We start from the raw sequence: 14,445 nt of genomic DNA on the forward strand, positions 1-14,445 counted from the left end.
GATTGGAAACATGGATTTTGAAAAAAATTAAATCTGTTCCATCCATCATTTTCTATCAGATGATTTAAATACGATAATTCTCATTTTCACTCAAACCTGACCCTTAGCTGCAGAAGAAAATAATTCTAGAGTTTGCATAAAAAGGTTTTGAACATTTACATACGGGGTAGAGCATGTGTGAAGTTGTGGATGGGCATAACACTGCATAAGGCTCTATGAGACCACTAAGGCACAAAGACAAGCTCAGCAGAGTCATGATACTATATCACCTTTTCAACTTCTTTCAACTCACGTGTTGTTAAAGACTTTCCTACCCGTCGACAGAGACAGCGCAACATGGTCGTTTCAGTGCAATCATATTAATTACCACCTGTGGCATTTAAGTCCAATGTTTTTTTTTGTATTTTATCACATTTTTGCCGTGTTTTTATCATTATAATTGTTATTCACAAATTCACAATTTAAAAATATTTGGCTTGCGAGATGACTGATGAAGATGATCGACTATTAATGTACAATTGTCTTTTGTGAGTTTGTGGGCCAAGAGTGGCTGCCTATGATTTTAAATAACCAGCCAAACTTGTATTTTAGTTTAACAGTAATCCCAAAGTGGCAGCAGGCTGTGGGTAGTTGAAGATGTGACTGCTGTTTTTCACTAAGAATTATCAACACTAGAACAATATTAAAGGACCATTGATTATCTAGCCCTTTCATTATTTGTTTATGATTTTAATCAAATACATTTAATTAAGCTTGGAATAGTTCAACAAAAGTCTTCAAATTTTATCTGAACATATTATTTCTGAAGTAAGACCTCACAATTTCCCAAATAAATATGCCTTGATGGTAATGCAAAAAATGGCAGAAAAAGTCCCTTTTACGATTAAAAAGTCTACATGGCATTAAGCTTTAATTGAACATGGCAAGTGTTAAATGTGATAATCATCAAATTTGTTTCCACTAGAAAGTCAAATGAGCCCTAATAATGCCAGTGCTGCAGCTGCTGCAGCTCTCGCACCACAGAAAGTCTTGCCTTTAATCTAGTAATGACTCTGAAATGACACTGAGCTTTAAAAAACTGTGGAAGATGAGGCTATAGGTCTCTCTGCCTCCCTCCCTTTCTCTCTCTGCCCTGGCCCAGGCCCTGCTCTCGCTCTCCAAGCTGTTTGATTGGCACATGCTTTCACTTAATGAGGGATAATTACTAAGGAAAACAAGTGGGAGACCACATCTGCTCAGTGTAAAAAGGAGTCCAGGCCTGGTGCAATCTGTCAGACAGGGCTTTCAGGTTGTGTGTGTGAATGTTTAACCCACCTTCAGTGGCCTCCCAATCCAACACAAACCCTCCAGGACCCCTCCCTCCACCCTGCTTCGATGAGAAGCAGATTAATAGGAATCAGCATGTGGCTGTAAACACTCAGCGGGAAGAGTGTATATCTGTGTGCATTGACGTGCATAGGAAATGACCCAAGGTATCTGTCGGGGATAAGCCAGGGGCCACAGCAGGAAGGGCAAAAGGCCACCAGGGGCGATCAACATCCCAATCAGTGTCCTGCTGCCAGAGCTGTTGTTGTCCAGCTCCCATCGCCACTGTTTTGTTTACTTTCACACAATGCTGTAAAGGCAGTAAAATACACAGGTAGCCACCCTGCTCCCCAGACACCTCCACACACTGCCCATAAATCATTTCTGCATGGGCTTTACATTGTGCTAAATGGTCTCTTAATGATCTGCCCAGGTTTACAGGCAGTTATCTTGATTATAGTCTAACAGTACAATTGTCAGTGTCAAAGGGGCTTTAATTAATAGAGTTACTGCCAAAAAATTATAATTTATTTTATTTTCAAATAGCAAAAAGACAAGTTCAGAAATTAACACTTAACACATCAGGATTGGGTTTGGAAATGATACACTAAATCGTTCGACAAAATATCAGTGATTTAGGATTGACTACTGTGACTTTTCGCCTAAGTCTCATTTATGCTTGACAGAGGCATCTCCGCAATCGATTACGTTTCACATTTTGCCCTTCATTCATACATTAGCCATAAAAAAAAAATTACGGAATATTTACGGTTAACCTCTCCAATGTTCCATCTTTTTATTTGTAAATTTATTCAAAAAAAAATTTTTTTTTTGATCAGTCATTTACACAGCAATAATCTTGACTGATTGATTGATTAATATCACAGCTTCTACTCAACAAATTAAATTGTGCGACGGATCTCAACAATGCAGGCATTATAGATTTCTGTACAGCAACACCCATTCTCCGGTTCTCTTTCTCAGTCATCAGTGCATCATTACTGTAGAGAGACTACTTTTCCAAGTGGCCAGCTGAACACGTCTAAATAAAGTTAATGTAAAGTCTAAATCAAGTTTTCAATGTAATTGAGTAGATCGTCAATTCACTCTACTAAACTTTTATAAACAATGGGTTCTGACATAAAAACTGAGTAATATGGCATTTAAGACCACAGACCTGAACTTAAGAGGGATCAATTCAACTGCTTTTATTTGTCTTATGCTGCCCCATGGTAAATGTGTTTACTTAAACTGCACTGCCTCTCATTTTACAAACCAGTTTTAGAGACGGAGAATTAACTAATAATTAATCTCCTCTATCTAATATAATCTAACTTGATAAAAAAGCTGCAGGACACAGCAAACACACATTTTCCATCTATTGAAATTATTTAGATAGAGAAGAGAGACAGCAGCATTTATTTGCTTTAACCTTAATGCAGCAAAGAAAAAATGGCTCACATGCAAATTGGAACTGATATTTGACAGGCTTTTAACCTCCCGACACCCTTGCCCCCCTCCTCTTCCCCATCCCACCACCTCCCTGCCAACCACCCACTAAAAGAACAACAGGGTTGTGCTTTCTTGCCCTGTGCTGACCCAGTTCTCACTAATTACCCACAAAGTATACATCAAAGCGGGGCAAATCTACAGATCTGATGCAACGTGGACTATCCCTAACCTAGTCACTGCCAGCCATTACTGATATGTGTGTGTGTGTGTGTGTGTGTGTGTGTGTGTGTGTGTGTGTGTGTGTGCGTGTGAAGTGGTGTAGGCCAACAACAAAAGGCAAGGCAATGAACTTATAAATAGAACGGTCATTGTTTCGACATGGGTAATTTTGGGTGTCGGGCTGTTTCTGACACAGTCGGCTGTGTGGGTTGGATGGTGGGGGAGGAGGGGATGTGAAGGAGTGAGGTCATGAAGTTGGGAGTCAGCTGAGGGGATAACACGCCTGCTGACATGCAAACACACACACACACACACACTAAACCACAGCCGCACACATCACATCACAAAAATGCATCAAAACATAGATGAAAATACAAACACAAATGTGCAATAAATAGGCAATAACGAGTACACACTCTTTCTCTCTCCCTCACACACAAACAAAGACCCCACACAAGTGTAGACACAGGTACGGTCAGGCAGGGGCAAAAGGGATGGTTTGCTTTCTTATGACACAGGCTATTACTAAATTGAGCTGGCAGGTAATTCTAAGGCAAATAAATGCCAGCAGGTTTAACACAAGGAGAGGTCTTAGGGGTGCCGGCATGAGCAATGACAGGAATTCTCTCACCTCTTGACAGGAAGCCTATTATTCTCACTGCTTTATTTTCCCAGGCTCGTTTTTAAAAACTGATCTCTCCGATAGTATTTCATCCCCCCCACCCAAAACTCAGTCCTTCCTCATCTGAATTACCGCTGCTCCTTGTTCACTTTGGCTGGTCCATCTCTTCATTTCTAGACTTAATATTTACAGTAGAAGAGAATGAAGGTGCGTTTTTTTTACAGCTTCTTTCACTGACTCCTTTTCAGTTAATTTCAAGGGTACTTAGGTGACCATTTTTATGAGGGCTTTTCCGTACAAAAACCTTGATGATAATAACTTGAAGTAAGCCTCCATCTCTAAGAAATCCTCCCTTCAAGTAGGTGAACATACAACACTATGAAATGTACAACAGAGCACTAATGTTAATCCTGTTCAAACATAAAAAAAAAACAAAAAAAAAAACATAAAAATACAGCAAAAGATGAAAAGAGGCAAAAGGGAAAAAATAAGTACAAGTTGAGACAAAACACACTATAAATATACTACTTTAAAAAGCTTTGCTACATCCTCATTATAAGTGCCATCTCAGAGAATCGTGGTGGGAGTCAGCGCTGACCTTGGTATCCCGTTTGAATATTGTTTTAATGCCGCGGCTGGTAATTGAGAATGCACTGCAAACAGTGGACTCTTTTTCAAAGGGAAAGTTATTTTCTCAGCCAATGGGAATGTAAACAATCATGTCATGCATTTATTTGTTTGTTTTTCCAACCCCACCTCATAATTATACAAGACACTAATTAAAATATGGATTTATAAATAAATCTCTATGACTTTACCTATGACTACATTGACTTAAAAGTTTTCATCACCCTCGCAGTTTGTTTTCTTCCAATTCCTTCCAAACATTTGAAACTCTTTTTTGTTCTGTTTTTTTCTGCATTGTTTGCTCTTATTAAATTGCATATTTCAAAATATGTAAGTGTTCAGCATGTAACTAAAGGCTACTGTTAATGTGAAATAATATCTGTGTAGTATGAGAAATATCAATTATGAGTCCAATTAGTTCAAGTGCTGTATTTTTTAATTTTGAAAAAAATCAAAACATTAACCATGGAAATTATCAAGTATTATCAACTACATATGTGTACATACATACATACATACATACACAAATATATATGTGTGTGTGCATTACATATATATGTGTGTGTGTGTGTGGTGTGTGTGTGTGTGTGTGTGTGTGTGTGTGTGTGTGTGTGTGTGTGTAAATATATACATAATCATATATATATTATATTATTACTGCATATAGTTTGTGCCTTTGCTTTTGATAGAGATATCCATCAAACAAGAACGTTATACAGAATTGCTTACTGCCCTAGTATGTCCAGCAAACTCCACTCTACTGGGAGACACGGCAGTTGTTTTAAGTTGCGTGTGACGTGAAGTACAGTCAACTCTGAATAAGAACGACAAGGGAATATGGTTCCTGCTTTCTCAAACAATTCAACATGAAAAACATTTCCCTCTATAATCTGGCTGGTGAGAGCTTTGCCGTGTGTGTGCGTGTGTGTGTGTGGGTGTGTGTGTGTGTGCGTTGTTGTTTCGTTAAATTTATATATATATATATATATATATATATATATCTTGTTTACTGGCAGTAACTCCTGCTATTAAATAGTTGTAACATAGGTGATGTCAGCAATGTCACTGTGGGGGAATTCTTGTAATTTTTCAGCATTAAATAAATCACATTAGAGAAAAAATAATAAATATTGGCAAAATATCCCCTACTGCAGCTCATTTACAGGGCTATTAGTATCAGTCCACAAAAACCGATCAAGCCTCTGTTACAACATGGTACAGCAGGAAAAAAAAAATAGGGAGGGGAAACAGGAAAGGGAAAATCTGGTTTTGAATGGGCCAGTTGTGCAGGTCCAGATGAGTGAACTGGAGATGCCTGGCTGAGAAACCGGATCCAAGTTGTGCTGTTTTTGTTTCTTCTGCCAAATGAGAAATTAAAATAACTTCTAACTCCTTGGTCTGTAGGGGGTTGAGGGTAGTGGTGACAAGTGGTTACACATGCACACACACCTGCGTACATTTACAATACTTATGAGGGCATTACATTAAAAATTCTATCTGGTCTTGACAAAATTGGAAATACAGGATCACACAGAGACACGCAAACTCTATCATCAACTCTGGGAAGCTTCTGGCTTATGCAAAGCACATGCCAGCCACAAACTCTTTTTTGGTTTATGCCCTGCTTTGGCTCTCTGAAGCTTTTGCAGTTTATTCTTACCTGATTAATTTAATAGTGAATGCCCTCTAATTCTGTATTGAAAAGTACAGGGTTAGAGTTAAATAAAAGGTTGAAATCATAATTTGTAGGGGGATTTTTTTGATGTATCCTACCAGCTTTTTAGGATCCAAGAAGCACAGTGCTATGGAACAGCATCAAAAGCAAATCACACCTGATCAGTAAGTAACAGTGTTAGGCAAAAGACAACTGACATTATGATGTCACAGTGAAGCTGACCTTTGACCATTTGCATATAAAATGTCATCACTTCATCATTTTATCCAATTATACATTTACGTTAAATTGTGTGATAATTAGCGTATGAATTCATGAGTTATGGCCAAAAAATTGTTTTGAGGTTGAGTCATGGTAATATTAAGGGCATAAATTCTCCCACTATTATAAAGGGAAGTTTTCACTCTTTCCTTCCATCAGGTAGGATTTTTTAAAACGAGTACTGTACTTTTTTTTTTGGTAAGAATATGGCTGACCCACTTTTCTTTTATGGGTGTCTGTCTTGCAAAGCCCTTGCTGTTGGAAAACGTCTGTCAACTTCATTGAGTAGACCATCTCTACTTTTCCTCTGTTAGCGCCGAACAATTCCTAAACAACTGAGCCCGGTCTAATATCAAGCGTATCTCTGTGCTGGTATTTCTGTTATGCTGAACCAAACATGAGGAAAGAAAAAGGTTGGAAATACTGGTTCTACTGGAATATTTATATATTTAGTATTTTTCATAAGCTAAATTTGTTCTTTCATGTCCTACAAATCACTGCAAACCACAATAAGGATGAGTGTGTGGTGTTAACCAAAATTGTTTTTTAACAATATTTACTTTCTTTTTTTATATCATAAAATTTTTGAAAGAATCCCTTAACTAAAAAATAGACAGAATAAAAATTAAATCTGTACAAATTAACATTTTATGAATAAAGCCTACTGTGAGTGTATGCATTCCATTAGACTGAGACTTTTACAGCTAGAGGGGAAACTTTTAAAAGTGGGAATGGTTATGGGCTGTTGACGGCTGATTCTGACATTACATCATTTCTATTTCACAGAAAAGCTGCAAGAGCAAGTGGACCAACAATTTATTAAGTTACTAAAGACCTGACTGAGAAATTTAGGTTAGTCAGGAGCTCTTTGAAGTATGGCGACTCCACCACATCAGAAAAAGTTTTATATGTAACTCAACTACAATGCGATGCGTCCTGAATCATTTTGGGCAGAAGTAAAACAATATCACAATGTGATCATATTACAAGTCCACTGTATATCGATTAACAGTTAATATTAAATGATCGCCCCACACAAATAAAAAAAATAAAAATAACACAGCCAGTGAAATTCAATGACAAACTAAATGTGTAACGATCAAATTTTATCTCTGATTTTACAGTTTTTCCAGCTCATGATCGGTCAGGGATATAAGAAGTGGGCGACACAGCGTGCTGAAATATAATATTTAATAAAAGGCCAATAAACTCCTGCTAGTATATCAGCCTGAGCTTGCCCCTGTCTGGCACTGATAATGCTATGCTTTGTGCATTAAGCTAAAGTGGGAATAGATCCACTGACCCCTGTTCTTAATTGTATTCGTACTCCAGTAGTAGGAATACAGTTTTGTAGTTACTGAGCTACAGGACTGACAAAAAAGAAAAATCACCCCTCTTCAAACAATCACTTCACATGCTGTAAAAGCACTGCTTACTCACACAACAAATCTCCCATATGGCAAAAATCAATAAGAAGAGCAACACTCTATTGATCATATCTATATCTTGGATACACTCTGATGTCATGCTCCACCAAGTGCATGCGTGTGTGTGTGTGTGTGTGTGTGTGTGTGTGTGTGTGTGTGTGTGTGTGTGTGTGTGTGTGCTACATTCATTTCAAATGAAACAATATTTATTGAAGCCTTAAGCTGCATTAAAACTATGCCTCAGGTAAAGGGTACTTTTCCAGTCGATTTTGTTTTCTGTTATTAGGCATCTAATATGGCTTTGGATGGTGAATCAGTCCATTAATAGAATGCCACTTTCAACTTGTGACTACAAATGGCCTCATGTAAATGAAAAAAGAAGCATAGATGTAATGTGCAGCAAATAATTACACAATGTTGTCTCTAACAACTAAGTGAAAGGCAGTTTGTAAAGAGGCGAGACTTTGAGATGAGTATAAAATCATTATACAGATTCACAAGATTTGCTTGGTTACCATCTGAAAAGGGCTTGTATAAGCCTGAGAAGAGAGTTGGTCTTCCACAATCTGTTTATCAAAAATGTGTTAGCAGTTCAAACTGGTAACATCAGATAGTGGTCAACATTGTGCACCTTTTTCTTTTGAAATAATGAATTACTTAAGTAATGTATAAATTCTGTATTCTTCAAAGACATATACAATATGTCTTTCTTAGTTAGATTTAACCCTGAGTGAAATGATAAATTTCACTTCTAAAGCTTTACTGAATGCCTGTAAAACCTCATTACCACTCGCCACTCTTTTCATTTCATAAGAAAAGTGAAAACATTGTTGTCATCTGTTCCTGTGATATAAAAGACCTTAATGCAAGATGAATGAAATGGCTCTGATAAATTCTCTCATTGATTTCACTATATTTACACACTGTAATGACAAGGCACAGGGTTGCCCTCCACAGGCAGCAAACTGGCATAACAGAAGTAAAAGGAAACACTCTTGAAAAATATATTCCCTGAAAAGTTACCAAAACAAACCACACTTACTTGCACTCTCAACAACTTGCGGAGGCAGTCATTACCCTAACATTTTCTTTCCATCTCCCTAACTTCCTTCACCTCTCTACATTGTTTTCTCCCTCTCCTCCTTTCTCTTTCCCCCACTGTCTGCCTCTGCAGCTCAAAGTTATTGATAGTTTAAAGTTATGGGCTAATAATAAGATGGACACTGCATGGCCAGGAGCCTATTATACCCAGGTAATGGATAGCGTGCGGTTTTGAATGACATTGCCTAGAGATTGGATGACGGAGAGTGGAGCGATTTATAGGCTACCCAATGAGCCCCCCATCCCCCTCCGCTCTCTTTCACACGTGCACACACACACAAACACACACAAACACAGCACCCCATGCTATTTATCTCTGGCTTGATAAGGAAGCAGATGAGGCATGCCGGTATTTATGGTGAAGATGTTCATAAAAACTGCTGGCTTAGAGTCAGAAGTTTGAATCGACTCAGGAGAACAGCATATCCACTCAAAACTCTGTATGTAATTGACTGATGCTGTCCAATGCAAACTACATGGCAGTGTTATATTGTGATTTTCACCATCAGAATCTTAAAAACCCACTGATTCGAAAGACACATGGATGTTGTTGACATCCTGATGAACATAGGTTTGTTTGACTTTTAAATGTTACTGCACTGATCAAAAGAGGTGGAAATCTGGTGAAAATCCTAAAACATCAAAACAACAACGGATGAGTTGAGAAAAAAGGAACAATGCTCAAATTTTTTCTCGTCTTGTCAAAGCAAAACATTACACAACTTCTTCTGCACATCAGTGATGAAGTTGTGATGAAATGTAATAGATATAGACATGTCCTAGATGATACTTTATCTCAAGCTGAGCTTCATCTGCCATCTGTTAATGAACAAAAAATCATTAAGTAAAAATCAAAAACCTGGTTGCTAAGGTCAGTGCAGCTGCCGTGCATTGATGCCAGGTCTAAAGTATGTTTTCTCATAATGGCCTGCTCAGGTCTCTATCGAGAGAAATAACAGAGACAATTCAGACAGTGTTGTCGGGATGGAGGAGGAAGAGTAGGAGCAGGACGGGCATCAGGGACTGCAATGAAAAAGGTTTGTCAACATTATCTGTTTTATTGATTTAACAGTAAAGGCTTGCCGCTTAAGCTTTATGTTGCTTTGGCTAGCCCCATTGAAAATACAACGGCTGCAAATAAAAAACGATTTCTTAAAAAAAAAACTTGAGCATCTTTATTGATTTATCTTTTATTTTTATCTCCTGCCTTCCAGCTTTTGCATGCGTTATTCTTAAGGTTTCACACATTTCATCATCTTTATGAGTAGCCATTATGATGGGACTATGTTCAACTGTGCTCTCCCTCCCAAAGTGATCAATGGCACTGAAAAAGCATTGAGAATGTCTTCTACAGGACAACAGTGATCTCATGTAATGCACTGTCTAATCAACCTATTAAGAATCATTAAGGAACAGGAAAAAACACCCCGTGCTCCAACCGCCTTTAAAGTCTACAGTCATAGTAAACAGCCCTGTGAGGCTGTTTAAGCCCAGCAACGCTTTGAGCTCAATGCTCACATTAGCATACTGACATGCTTACCATTATAATGCTAGCATGTTCACGTTTAGTACATTAACCATCTTAGTTTAGCGTGTTAGCATGCTAACATTTGCCAGGGTATTCATTAGGCAATTAAAGCTTTACAATTCATCCTCTGAGGAAAACGGATGACTGTATCAAAGATCACTGCAATCCATCCAAGGATTGTTGAGATATTTCAATAAAAAAGTGAAAGTCAACCTCATCGTGGCACTAAGCAGATCTCCAAATTCAGTAGGATCCTGAGGAGGGTATGAATATGTACCAAATTTCACAGCCAGACGTTTGATTCTCAGCTAAATATGTCACCTTACTAGTGGTGCAGTCCGATAATAACAAAAGTCACTGAATAAAAAAAGTTTGCTGCTGGTGGTGCTGGAGGAAAAGTCAGGTCATTAGAATGTATCCTCTAGGGACATTGACTATCTGTAGCTAATTTTATGGCAAACCATCAAATAGTTGTCAGTAGTAGATATTTCACTCTGAGCCACAAATGTCAACCTCATGGTGGTGCTCAAAGAAAAGTAAGCACATCATCAAAATCAATAAGCTTCATCCTCTGGGGACCATGAATTTCTGTGTAAAATAACAACAAAAAATGTATTCATATCTATCTTGATTATGTATTTTCCTTCTATTTGGCATGATGTCTTCTAGATTTCTTCATGGGAAAAATCCTGAATTTGTGTTTCACATTTTCAGCATAGGTGGAAAAAGATCTTGTGTAGTTGTAATAAGAGGCCATGCTGTCACAATCATGGCTGAATAGGCAAAGAAAAAGGCACAACCTACAGAAATGCCTGAGGTTTCTGTTATTCCACTGAGTGAGTGGAAAACCAGAACAGCAATGAGCACTATCTCAACACACAGCATTTTGAGGATTACCACTTTAAGTGTCACTACACCCCATGCAGACCAGAGAGCAGTGGGGTCAACAGAGTGTGTCATTGGAGCAGCTTGAAGCCTGGTAGGGTTCCTGTTGTGCTCTGAACTGTTGAGGCTTTTGAAAAAGACACACTAGGCAGCTCTATTATTCCAGAGCAGCTGGTTATTACCAGAGTTCTCCTACAGCTACCCAGAAACCCCATCAATGGCATTTGCTTCTGTCCTGTGCTGCATGCATGGCTGAAGGATGGAACATGAGAGTAGCATGCAAAAGAGGTAGCGGAGGGGAAGTGCTGGTACTTTAATGTGGTGAAAATACATGTTTGAGGACCACCTTTACAAGGATGAAACAGTTGCATGCATAACCATCCATGTGATGGATGTTTTTTTTTTCTATCATAAAATGCGTTATTATTTGTGATACATGTTGCAGAATTAAGAGTGACTGAAATAGTTTTTAATACATTTAACAAAGATGAGATAAGATGTCTCTATGTAGTCATGTAAACCACATTATTATGCAGAATTATCGGGATGTTGATTTTGGCAACAGTGGCATCACTGCCACTTTATGTATCACACGAATAAAACAAAATACAGATCATCAGAAAGATTTTGTTTTTTAATAATTTTGCTATTTTCGTATGACCTACAACAGAGTCAATGACTGTTCTTATTAAAATTGTTTGAATATAAAACTGCATATCCAAACATAAATTACCTGGGTTTATACATCTTGACAAATATAACTATCTTATAGAAGCACCTCATCAGCATTTGGCTGTATCATTACCTGACGGTGTGACGGGCACAGCATATTTTAAAAGGAACACTGATTGGACTGAGAGGATAAAAGAAGATAATTAACCAATGGTCTGATGTTTTGTGATGAGAAACAGATGAACAGAAAGGTAAAAGACCAGGAGAGTTAATCAGATAGACAAACAGAAAGACTGCGGACAGACAGCTGTCCAGCTGAGCAAACAGACAGGCAGAGAGATGCATGAAATAGAATAGAAATCCATATGATGTGATAACATGTGAAACAGTGTAGTCATATAATAAGAGCCCAGAGAAAAAACATCTGTATTAATTACTGTTGCAACGTAAAAAATATAATTAGATATGAGGGGGAAACAGAAACTATTTATGGCAACAGAGGGCCCTCGGTTAATGATCAGACTGCAGCTAAAACCTTTATTGATTTGCTCGTTAAATATACAGCTCAATTAAAGATACAGCTGATTAAAAGACAACTACAAATCGCAACGGTGGATCTGGACATGCTGGGGAAGCTGGGTAACTGGGGGCTGCCTTCTGCCGACAGAGAATTACATATTTTCATCCTCGCCTACCGCCTCATCACTGCAGTACAGTAGGAAATGAGGCTATGCAGTTATTACTCTTTTTCCATGTGAAAACCAATATTTCTCCAAGTTGTGGCCATTTTTAAACAGAGCTGTAATGCCCACAGGTATGGTAGTTGTGGCAGAATTTGTTAGAATTTGAGTGTATACTGTCTACAGTGCCTATAAAAAGTATTAATTTCTCAAAATTTGTGGCAAATCCTGCTGAATTTCAGCACTAAAAGCATAAAACCAACACTGATAAGCCACAAACAACAACAATAATGCTGACCTCTGAATACATAAAGCAAAAATAATCAAACAAACAATACAAATTGACTTCCCTTGATAAAATGAAGTACCTGCTTAACACAAGCTCGACCGAGGCCCTTTTCCTCCTTTCTGCCTCAGCCTTGTCACTGACAAATAAAAACCTTGACAGTCTGTGTACCCTCACAACCAGAGAAGGGCAGAATTACAATGTATAATAGAAAACCTTTCTGTTTCTCACTGAAGAAAAAAGCAGGTTCAACTCTATAAACTGTTCAAGTTTTTTAAAAGTTGCTCACAAGTTTTAGCTGTGCATACTTTAGTCTTACATTTTTCTACTTCATTACAATAGATGGATGGCTATTTTCAAGAATGTTTTGTAAGCAAAAGGTGTATTTCTGTCACCAACACTGCTTCAATTAAGAAAAAGTGATGCATGCTTGCATTCATGAATTTCAAAAGTTTTTTGACAACATTTTTGACAATACAAATCATAAGTATATGCACATTTGTAAAAAATATGCCTGTTTACTCCTGTTTGTCGACTTTCCAAAGTGTTATGCCTTATATTAGAATTAATTAGTGGCGAAGTTCCAATCCTGTGCTTTTTGTGTGTGTGTGTGTGTGTGTGTGTGTGTGTGTGTGTGTGTGTGTCTGTACCTGTAGGGAGTTGAGGAGGATGAAGATATAGGCCATAACAATGGAGAAAGGCACCAAGACGCCACATAGCCATGTCAATCCGAGGATGGGCAGCAACACCAACACCGCTTTCACAGCAGCCCTGTGCTCACACACACACACACACACACACACACACACACACACACACACAAAAATTACAGAACAAAAATGTAAGAATATACATGTGCATATGGGCAAACATACAAACACACACATAAAATTTTAAGCTACACCATAAAGGCTGAACTGGCTGACTGAGATGAACTTAAACAACACCAGATAAAATGAAAGTAAATATTCACTAAAAATTCTGCTTCCTCCCTGATCGTCTTAAGCTCAATTCTGGGTTTCTCATCTTTTTAGTTCTTTTTGGACAAAACTGAGCAGCTTTGGCAGGCTGGTTGTTCCATATACAACACTGTGCGGCTGGGAAGGCTCATGGGGTGACAACTTCCCACCTTAAATCCGCTTTAATTCTGTTTAGAGTGGAATTAGCTTCCCGCTCAGGTGACCGCCAAACCGCACCAGCTGTGTGTGTGCTTGTGCGTGTGTGACATGGCGGGCGGCGAGCCCTAGTTTATTCAGCGGAGGAATGTGTTTGAATTTCCAAGACGGCTGCCACCCAGGGGTGCCAAATGGTTCAAGGCCTGCTTTGAAAACCTTCATAGAGCACCTACTGTGAGCCCCGGTGGGCTGAAGTAGTGAAAAAACATATACACTTTAACAATTTTCACTGATAGGATCATATACAAGCCTGTTGTAGGAAATCTACTGGATCACACGCAGCAGACTTTCACTCTGATAAACTAAAACCAGTGCCAAAAAATAGGAAGTGCAAGACAATGGCAGTGATAAGGCTTTTCAAGATATTCTTTCTGCATTGAAATCACACTCAGTGGTACTCTATATTAAAACAAATGAAGTCAACCATTTCCTGAGTAATCGGACACAAGATCTAGTCTGTCTGATAAGAAACATGCAGTTATTTAGGCTGATAAATATACATGTTGTTTAACTGCACTTCTAATGACCAG

At 38.2% G+C, this 14,445-nt stretch overlaps 1 protein-coding gene across 3 annotated transcripts in view; it reads right to left on the reverse strand.

The window, feature by feature from the left end:
• The window catches only part of LOC130170988 (adhesion G-protein coupled receptor D2), an 87,058-nt gene that overhangs the window by 55,817 nt on the left and 16,796 nt on the right, over positions 1-14,445 (reverse strand). For all 3 annotated transcript variants that reach the window (XM_056378740.1, XM_056378738.1, XM_056378739.1), the window contains one exon: positions 13,391-13,511. In XM_056378740.1, the coding sequence (XP_056234715.1) occupies positions 13,391-13,511 (121 nt within the window). The remainder of the gene's footprint in view (positions 1-13,390; positions 13,512-14,445) is intronic.

The sequence above is a fragment of the Seriola aureovittata genome, chromosome 6 (assembly GCF_021018895.1).
Source record: "Seriola aureovittata isolate HTS-2021-v1 ecotype China chromosome 6, ASM2101889v1, whole genome shotgun sequence".
Lineage (NCBI taxonomy): Eukaryota > Metazoa > Chordata > Actinopteri > Carangiformes > Carangidae > Seriola > Seriola aureovittata.